The 10,779-nt window shown below is 45.3% G+C and overlaps 1 protein-coding gene across 1 annotated transcript in view; it reads right to left on the bottom strand.

Moving 5' to 3' along the window:
* Window positions 1-6,675, bottom strand: part of Lamc2 (laminin subunit gamma 2) — a 65,065-nt gene extending 58,390 nt beyond the window's left edge. Inside the window, exon 1 of the mRNA XM_005363872.2 lies at window positions 6,440-6,675. Coding sequence (XP_005363929.1) covers window positions 6,440-6,518 — 79 coding nt within the window. The 5' untranslated portion in view covers window positions 6,519-6,675. The remainder of the gene's footprint in view (window positions 1-6,439) is intronic.
* Window positions 6,676-10,779: the final 4,104 nt, after the last annotated feature.

Consider the following 10,779-nt stretch of genomic DNA (forward strand, 5'->3'; position numbering starts at 1 on the left):
GTGTTACATTTGTTTATGTTGCGGACTATTTAAGTGTGTAAAGGTGTGTTACATTTGTTTATGTTGCGGACTATTTAAGTGTGTAAAGGTGTGTTTATTTGGGAGCTGGTTGGCGGCCAAAAGAAAGTCTGCTACGATGTCCTATACCTCAGTGGGGTGAACATTCTGCTTCACTACTGAGTCTTAGTCACATGAGCTGTGACTTTGCTTAGGTCTCCACACAGCTCAGCAGACAAAAATTCCTACCACGGTACTGCTTCCTGGATGAGGCAAGAGCACAGGTTGGGATTGCCACTGGATCCATTGTTATGGGAGAGAAGAATGAGCTGAAATGCAAAAGGATATTTAAACATTGGGAATCCCCTTTTACCAAAACCAAAGTGGGTAGCAACAGGAAACAGCCATCTGTGTAACACTTCCGAGGTCAATGTTCTGGCCATGTAACTGGCCCATCCATGAAAGCCTTCAATAGCCTGTAGCAGCCAGAGGGAAAAACACCTCTAGATACAATTATACACATACAGATTCAAACTGTCAACGAAAAGAATGAGGGAAGAGAAGGGGGGAAAAAGGCTTGTTACCTTTCCTTGACTGTCTTCTAGATATCTGATCTCAAGCCTTGCGTGTGAAAACCAGGGCTATACCAACTGAACTACACTGCCAGTCTTTTATTTTTTATTTTTTTAACAAAACCACTTTGTCAACATCAAGCCGCGTTAAGACTCTGACAACAGAGCTGAACAAAGGTTAACAGATACTCACGTGGTACAGACATACACGCAGACAAAAACATTTATACACATGCAGTAAAATGTACGTCTGTTGTATGTGTGCAGGTGTCCTCAAAGGTCAGAAGAGGGCATCAGATCCCTTGGCGCGAGAGTCACAGGCAAATGTAAGCAATTTGACATGGGGGCTGGGAACTGAACTCAGATCCTCTGAAAGGACAACTTATGCTCTTAACCCCTGCTCCATCTCTCCAGCCACGGAAGTTAATTTAAATGAATATATATAACAAGATTGAGAAATAAGAGGCTGGAGAAATGGCTCAGTGGTTAAAAGCACTTGCTGCTCTTCCAGAGGACCTGGGTTCCAACACTCCCATCAGGTGAATCACAAATACCTGTAACTCCAGCTCCAGGAGATCAGGTATCCTCTTCTAGAGTCCACACAAACATGTGGCATTCTCTCTCTCTCTCTCTCTCTCTCTCTCTCTCTGTGTGTGTGTGTGTGTGTGTGTGTGTGTGTGAGTGAGAGAGAGAGAGAGAGAGAGACACAAATAAAAATAAGGTATTTTTAAGAACTTCCATAATCTACTTTTACTACTAAAAAGGAATATGTATAGTTTTTGTTTCATTTTGTTTGGGGGGGGGTGTTTTTTACAACGAGATAAGTCAAGGATCTATCTTGTGAACTGAACCTTCATGGCCAAGTGAATCCTGGCCCTTAGTGCCCTCTTACTAATGTAGAATCCTAGCTAGGGCAATCTTTGGTGCCCTGGCTTTCCTGTCATACATGTGTTCTACTTGATGAACCCAGCTTGGGAATCCAAGCAATGATTTTACCTCCCTGATCATCACCCTCTCTTGTAAAACAAGAGGTTGTGTAGAGACCCCTTAGACCTATTGTCCATCAGTGTCTGATACATGCTCATTCGGGCTTGTGGGACGAAGCAAGGTTGCTCCAGAATGGATGGAGCTTCTACTTCTGCCCTGCCCAGAAGCATTTGGCTCTAGGAAACAACAGAGATATGCAAACTTTTTTTATAAGAAGTCTTCCACTTAAAGTACAACTCAAAGTTTAGATAATTTGTCTAATTTTGAGTTAGCCATGGGAAGTGATTTGGCTGCAAATTGATTTTTTTCCCCAACATGGAAGTTCATATTCCCATAATAAATAAAAATACAATCCAGAAGAGATCCAGTCGAAGTTCTGTAACTGGACTGTCTGAGGAAGACCGGGATACAGACCCTTGGCTCAGGAGTCTCCACGTCTTCTTTTACACCACAGAAGGGGAAGACTCAGCCACGTGCTGGCCACTTTGAGAGGAACAGCCCTGACACGCTTCTGCTTTCGCAGCTGCCATGCAAAGAGACAAGGGTTTATGCAGCAGGGAGGGGCGTCTGCCGACACGACACGCAGTCACCCACAGACACCAAAAAAGACAGCTTTTGGCTTTGGAGATGATCCAAACATTACATCACCTTTCTGGGGCTTATGTTACAACACAGCCCCAGGAATGCTTCAGTAATCTGCTAAGTTTCATTTGGGACTAAATTAGAGAATTCTAGAATCACAGGGCTCCTAGTTCTGCACTGGTCTGAGATTGATGATTCAGGTCTTGTCCCTTGCCTTGCAAAGTTCCCCAAGAAAAAAAAAACAATGTCAGTTTGGTTGGCCTACTGAGGACTTAAACAGGAAGCACACTCGCAGGATTGCCTCAACACGGTAATTGCATAGCTTGACTTTCAAATAAACACAATCACAAATCAACAGTCTCAGGGACCACTAGAGCTAAATCAGCTGCCCCAGTTCAGGACACTGAAATGAATTTCCCCCAAGGACTTCCCAGCTCACACTGAGTCCCAATTCTCTACTCCTATTTACTGTGTGTATAGACTTTTTATTTTTACCAAAAATGATTCCTGGGGGGAGCAAAGGTGCATTTAAGTCCTTTGCAAATATTACATACTTCAGAGAACTTTCTCAATGACTTACGTGTTATCTGGAGAAGACATTAAGCTAAAAATGACCTCACTCAATATACTGGAAACTTAGCAGTAAGAAAAATACCAAATGCTCTAACATAGCACTCCGTCTCTTATCTCACATCATGAGTGTTGGAAGTTGTCACAAATAAGTTCAAAGTGACTATGCTGTGAAGATCACAACATGCTCCTGAAATATCTAAACCTTCCTACTGTTTGGAAAACTCAGTACCTTCAATTGACAATAGAGAGAGATTCAAAGCCAGGCATGGGAGCTCATACCTAGATCCCCAGCACTCAGAAGATGGAGACAACAGGGTCATGAGTTCGAGGCCAACCTGGACAACACAAGGAAACTCTATCTCAAAAAGACAAAAAAAAAATTCTGGAGAAAGAACTTGTATGAAAGCAGCTTTGGGAAGGAAAGCATCTAAATTCTGAAGATGAATGGGAATACTTCATGGATGCAATTATTTCATGAAAGGCAAACTAATCAGAACTAAGTGTATCACTTTGTACGTTACATGACTTTAAATACATTGTGTGGCTCGTTTACTGAGTTAAACATAAAGAGACAGGTAACTACTATATATATATACCACGAAGTGTTTTCAGAATCAAACTGGCCAATTTTCATCAGAAAGTGCAAGGCCAGCTTACATGCTTCGGGCATGTTCTACAGAGTGTGGGGTGGGGTTGATAAATCAGAGTGTGATGTGTTCTGGGCCACAACCAAAAAGCAAGAAGGACTGACAGAAGAGCCGGGGCTGAGAGTCTCATCTGCTTTGGGTTTTTGTCTAATGTTTTACCTACGTGGCTGGGTAAATATACCCTGGAGCAGTGTCAGCCTGAACAGCAGGGATGCTCAGCACCTTCTTGGCTGTTGAAAGGAGAGCAAAGCCAAGCCCTGGAAGTCCCCAGAGATCCAGTACATTTAGTGGGTCACCAAGTTCTTTAGACTTGACCCTAGCATTCCTGTGGTCTCTCTCTTTGCTGTCTCACTCCCACCACCTCCCACCTGGGTTATTGCAATGGCTTTGATTTGGTTCCCCTCATCTCTCTCCACCAGCTTAGACCTCCAGAGCCCTTCCTAACACAAGGATGTGAGCACGCCATTCCTGCTCCCCAACTCTCTGCGACTCTTCTTTGCTCACAAGGCACCATCCTAGATATACAGCCCAGAGCGTGAGGCTCTCCATGGCCAGATGCACCACTACGCTTCTATCCTCCTCCTCTCCGCCTTGCTCATCTCCAGACACACCTCCCCCAGAGCTATGATCCAGACCCTTGGGGACACAAGTCGTCGTCTCTCACCCAGCTATGAGAGACCAAATGGGAACCTGTGTGTTTCTTACTGACCTCTGGGCATCTGAATTCACTGTGCCTGTACTCCTGGCTCCAGACTCTCAAAGAAATGTGGACCTCAGCTGTGTGAAGCGGACTCCAAGCAGCTGAGGAGCCTGAACAGGTACTAAGAGAGCACTGTGATGGTTTTGAGTGAGGATGAGCCCCATAGGCTCATATATTTGAATGTTTGGTTCCCAATTGGTGGGCTGTTTTGGAAGGATTAGGAGGTGTAGCCTTGTTGGAGGAGGATGAGGGATGGGGGAGCTTTGAGGTTTCAGAAAAAAACCCTGGTCAGGTCCAGTCTCTCTCTCTCTCTCTCTCTCTCTCTCTCTCTCTCTCTCTCTCTCTGCCTGCTGCCTACCAACCAGGATATAAGTTCTCAGGGACTGCACCCTGCTATGATGCTAATGGACTTGCCCTCTGAAACTGTAAGCAAGCCCCAATTAAATGCTTTCTTTTATAAGCTGCCTTGGTCATGGTGATTCCTACACAGCAACAGAACAGTAACCAAGACAGACATTAACAAGTGAATAAACCAAAAAAAATCTGCCAGATCAGGCTGACTCTAAAGCTGATGTTTTAGCTGAGGCCAACCCTGTAAGTCTTGGTAATTATATCTTTACCATGATTTCACCTGCACGAAAAAAACCAGGAAGCAACATTACTGCTTCAGACTTTCAGAGGCCACAGGAGCTTCAGGCACAGGTCACTCTGGATTCGAACAGGTACCATACTCTTAGCCCAACTCCTAGCACATCCCAGTGTGCCCTGAATGGAAAACTATGATCAACCTACCATCATGACAAGTTTTTCACGGTCTCTGTTGGCCCCCAAATGCAGCCCTTTGAGGAGGGAGCATAACATCTCAATCTGTCTCTAAGGGAGGGGAAAGTGTGACCATGACTCAATACAGCACTTTTGAATTTCTGTCTGGATGAGACGCTCAGCTACAAAATCCGCTGTGAGAACACAGCGTCTCAGATGTTGATTCTACTATTAAACAATTGGTGGCAGCCTACATATTTGTTTTTGTTATCTAACATGAACACACACACATATATACATTTAATTATTGCCAAGAGGAAAGTCACTGTAATGGTTAACTACCCTGTAAAAGAAAAAGCATACATACAAAATATAATATAATGTAATAATATAGATTTCTCTTTGTTACTTTTATTATGTGGTCAAAAAGGCTCCAGTTTAAGAACCCCTGGATGAAAGGCTCTGCCATTGCCAACAGTTGCTTGGGTGGCCTTGTGCAAACACACTGCCAACCGCTCACCTTTTCAATCAAAGGATTCTTAGTGCTTGATCCATTTACAGCGCCTTTTAATTCTAATATTCTGGGACCATTTTCATCCTTAGGATGTTTTCTACTAGGTTTCAACTAATTTATCCTAACTCAAAGGAAGCCTACTCTAGATGACCACTGTCATAAGTACTTTTTAAAGTTCATTTTGCAAATCTAAGGCACACAGCATGTTTTGATACAAGGAGCATAATGGTTACTACAGAAAACGAGCATTATTTCACAGTTACCCCCTTTTGGTGACAATTATACATAATCAATGCACTGTGGCCTGGGATCTGCGAGGGCTGGAATGCCACCGAGTCCAGAAAGCAACAATAGCACAAACGTAAACCACTGGGGTGATCAGAAGAAAGCACCTCGGCTAGTGTCAGGGACATCCCGCCTTATGTGTCATCTTACTTGACAGGACATATGCCTATGAAAAGCAGTTGCTAGGTTCTCACAAAGTTTTGTTTACATGAACTTAACTCCTCAAGACATGACAGCCACCTGGTACCCTATGTAAGAAAAAAATTATATTCCACGTTTGAGTCCAACCAATAACTGGGAGGTGAAGCTGTCCTAAGAAGTAGCATTTTTGCAGAAGCTTTGAGTATTACTGAAAAGCTTAAATTCACGCTCCATCTCAAAAATGCAACACGGATAACAGCGGGATCGCAGGAGTTCTTTTTTTAGTCTGTGTGGTGCTGCCAGGCATGACAAAACTGCCACCCAACTCCCTCTGGTAAATACACAGAGAGTGGCCGGTTTAAAGAGCCGCAGCTCGCTAATTGAATGGTGCGCTGCGGGGGGGAGGGGGGGTCCTTGGTACAAAAGAAAAGAAGGGAGGAATGTGAAAGAGGAATGGCTTTAAGATGAGGAAACTCTTGTTTGGCACAACCCATCGGCTTCGTGTTTTTTAGCTCCGGGTTTTATCACTTTAAAGCCCACCTGGGAAGGAGCCCCACGTAGGGAAAAGGCTTTCTGCAGAGACCCTTGACCTGACCAAGTGAGAATCCTCGAGGTGAGTTCAGACAACCACCTCTATCAATAGGGAAGAGCAGGTCGTCGGCGCAATGGGAGCACTCACCTTCCCTCCTGGAGGTGGCCTGGGCGGCGGGAAGCAGGAGCGCGATGCCGAGGCAGCAGCTGAGCCAGAGCGTAGGCATGGCCAGGCCGCGCTCCGCCGCTGCGGGTGGATGCCGGGCGCCGAGTCCTCGCCCCGTTGTGCCTTCCTTTGCCCTCGATCAGGTGGTTTTATCGACTCTTCTACCTGACTCAGTCCTGACAGGAAGAGAGCCGTGTTTCGGGGCGTGACTCACCTGTGAACAAGGAGGACCCAGCCCTCCAAGGCAGACAAACACTCAGCGCACGAGCAGTAAGCCCGCTCGCTGCGGGCCCCCGGCTCCCCCCTCTGCAACCGGGGCGCACACCTGGCCCCGCCGAGGGCGTGGTGTAGAGGCTGCAGCCCGGAGATCCTTCTGGAATGCGCCACAACACCCACAGCCCTTCTCCCGGGGTGGTCCCGGGCAGAACTCACCAGAACTCACCGCGGTGGATAGTGGCTGCCCTGTCTTCAAATTGGGGGTGGTGGGACACTCTCAAGGGCACAGTCGTTGACCCATCCCTCGGAGTCAGAAGTCCCCCCTACCCTGGTCTAAAAGACAGAGAAGCAAATTAACCAGACCCAGGGTCTCAATAGAATCCTCTCCACTCTCCATCAAGGGGCGACTTTTTTTTCCTGAAATACTGCAGGTATACACACCACCTATTTCTACTCACATCTAATCCCCCCTACACACACACACACACATACACACACACACACACACACACACACACACACACACACACTACCATCAGGTAGAACCAAAGATTCCTCTCTCTTATATCTACCTACCTTAACCTTGAGCTAGCAACTCCTTAAGTCACTTGTCGGCAGTACAGCCTGCGGCGAAGACTGGGTACCCCTACTACTGATGCAGTGTCTAACTCACAACTGATGCTCATCAAACTCTCTATTCATAAGAAAAAGGACAGCAATTTCCTATGCTTTTAACATCTTAGAGCGTATCTTTCATGCCATCCTCTCTAGTTCCACTAGAAAACGTTAGGAGCGATTCTATCAGCCACATCAAAGCTGGCTAGTTGAAGTGAGTAACAGCAGGTGGGGGAGGGGATGCAAATCTTGGCATGTCCAACACTGTCCTGGGGAACTTCTAAGGAGAATGATTTAGAGATGACTGTCAGAGAAAGCTCTTGGTTCCTGCTAGAGATTTAAGAATGACCAGTATTTATATAGACACGTTGTAACCATCACAACCAATAGCCTATCCCTTTTCCCATGGTAAGGACGGCAGAGGCCCTCCACAAATGCCTAGTCACTGACTAAAGGAATGACTCCACTGCAGATAATTCTGCAGCTAACACTCTAAGATAACAGACAATGTAGCCCACTCATTATTGCCAAGGGTGTGAGAATTCCTGTTTCTATCTGTGATAGTGGCCAGTGGGAACGGACTGGGAGAACTGTGGATGGCTTTATATAGAACACAGAACTTGAACTAGACACCTAGTTATAACCAGGAACTGGATGAAGCATCGAAGAACAGCAGGGGCAAGATGGGGTTCTGCCTGACATCGCCTCTAAAGTCTAGCACAAAAAGGAGTAACAGAGCCAGATGGTGCTGGCACACACCTTTAATCCCAGCACTTAGGAGGCAGAGGCAAGCAGAGCTCTGTGAGTTAGAGGCCAGCCTGTTCTACAGAGCAAGTTCCAAGACTGTCAGGACTGTAATACAGGAAAACCCTATCTTGATAAACGAAACAAAAGCAAACAAAAAATGAGCAACAGAAAGGAAATTTTTATTTTCTCACCTAGGACTTGATTCTCTTCTACTCTGCCCAAAGAATACAAAGCTTCCTCTCACTCAAAATCAGTGTCAAGTTACTGCTGTTAACACTTCAGCTCCTAGAGAGCAGGTATCTAGAATCCTTCGTTCCAATAGCTGCTACACGGTGAAGAGAGAGACCCTGTTTCTGGGTGCCACCCACTGGAAAACACTGAGATTAATTGTGCCAGCCAAGTCCAAGTCCATGATGCAGAAGGAGGAAGGCATGGGGCCCTGCAAAATGAAATCTTAATGACAAAATGTGTTTTAGCACAGATTTCCACTGCCTATCACATCTCGAATGTTGGAACAAATGTTTTCATCTGCTACCATTTTATAGTGATAATAACAATAGCATAGAGACCTGTCTGCCGTAAGTCTTGGATACATGTTAGCCCTTTAACATCCAACATAACCCCGTGGATGAGATACACTGCCGATATCCCCATGCCTCCGCCCTGGCGAGGTTAGGTAACGTGCTAAGAATGGCAAAGCCAGGCAATCTAGCTCCACCACTCATATACTCTTTGATAGTCAGATTTAAAAGTGCCATAAAGAAAGATAAGTTCACAATACCGAATGTACTATATGCAGTCAAAGGTTAGTTAGCAGCAGCCATCACAACACGGCCAGATTGACAACTTGTTGGCACGCGTCCAGAAAGCCGAGTCTCACAGGAATCATCCCCAAGACATCAGCTCTGAAAGGACCCACTGGTCACTTGGCCAGGCATCTGGGGTCCAGATGAGCCAGCACCTCATTGATTCTATGCCCTGGGGCAGGTGCTCTCCAGTTTGACTCAGTTTCTCCTTCTTCACAGCCCCTTTCCTCGGGCTTGTGTCCTCTGCTCTGGTCTCACACCCTTTATTCAGGAACAGTACCCACCCCTGTATGAGCTTCAGAGTTCTTCTCAGTACCTCCCTGGAGCTAAGGACTCCAGCAGACAAAGTTAAGGCCTGGATCCCGAATCCAGATCCTACCTTCACTGATACCAAGGCGAGTTTCTGGGTTTTCTCTGAGCTTCGGTTTCTTCTACTATAAAACGGGGATAACGATAGAGCATTTATCTATCAGGGCTGCTGAGAAATGCCAGAGCGAGGGCTCAGAACAACACCAGGCCCACCCTATAGCCTATGCTCAAAAATGACATTTTCACCACTGTGGCTATTTGTGGTGGCCGGGGTAGCACTGCTATCTCTAAAGAGCGCCAGACAGTCTTTCCTTGTACACTAGCAAGCGCTGCTTTTGCTAACCGATTTTAATTTTAGCTTTTGAATCTCAGGGACCCTCCTATCCCAGTTTATGTCTAGATCACCCAAATTTACTCAGTTGTTAACTAACTTGCATTTTTACTCCATCTGCAGCTGTCTGCTCCACTCCCCTTCCCCAGCTGACCTTGAACTCACTGTGTAAGGAAGGACACCCCTCACCTCCTGTGCTCCTGCCCCCACCTCCTCCTAGGACAACAGGACAAGCCTAGTCCGCTATGCTTCCCTAAAGCTGGAAATTTCTTGCATAGATTCGCTTGCCTGAGGTTCAATGTTTCCATTTAGAACCTCATTTACGGTGGACTGAGTTCCTACATTTTAAGCAAAATATAAAGAGATGATAGATTCCACTGTGTTTTTTTATTGATTTTTGTTGATCTCTACATTTTTCACTGCTCCCTCCATGCCTCTCCCCTCCACTTTGACCCTCTCCCAAAGTCCCCATGCTCCTAATTTACTCAGGAGATCTTGTCTTTTTCTACTACCCATGTAGATTAGATCTATGTATGTCTGTCTCTCTTAGGGACCTCATTGTTGTCTAAGTTCTCTGGGATTGTGATTTGTGGGTTGGTTTTCTTTGTTTTATGTTTTAAAGCCACTTACGAGTGAGTACATATGATAATTGTCTTTCTGGGTCTGGGTTACCTCACGCAAAATGATTTTTCTAGCTCCATCCATTTGACTGCAAAATTCAAGATGTCATTATTTGATTCCACTGTATTTTTATAATTAAGCTTAGTATGTGATTCTCAAAATGGCAGCAAAACTTATTTGATTTTCTGTCGACATAAATAGATCTTTTTTTCCAAATCCAGATAAAAGTCAAACTGATACTTCCCTGCAGTAGAAAAGAATGAACCGTCAACCGACAGGAGAGCATAGAAGACTCTCGAAGCATTGTGCCAGGTGAAAGAAAGCAGACAGAAGAATCTACATGGCTCCATTTGTAGGAAATTGTAGAAATGCAAAATTCATAATGCAAGAAAGCAGAGTATAGCTGCCGCAGACAGGAAATGCCTGTAATGGCATATGACGATACTGTTTGGGGATGAAAGACAGAATCTGAAATACACGTACAGTCAAAAGTCATGTAGGTCTTTCAGAGATAGCTCAGTTAGTAAAGTGCTTGTAATCCCAGGGTTGGGACAGAAAGGCAGGCAGATCCCTGGGACTCCATGGCCAGGAGATAAAGAGGCAAGCTCCAGGTGAGAGACCTTATCTCAAAAACACAGACTAGCTGGCATCTGAAGTATGATGATACCCAAGGTTAT

The sequence above is a fragment of the Microtus ochrogaster genome (assembly GCF_000317375.1).
Source record: "Microtus ochrogaster isolate Prairie Vole_2 chromosome 6 unlocalized genomic scaffold, MicOch1.0 chr6_random_2, whole genome shotgun sequence".
Lineage (NCBI taxonomy): Eukaryota > Metazoa > Chordata > Mammalia > Rodentia > Cricetidae > Microtus > Microtus ochrogaster.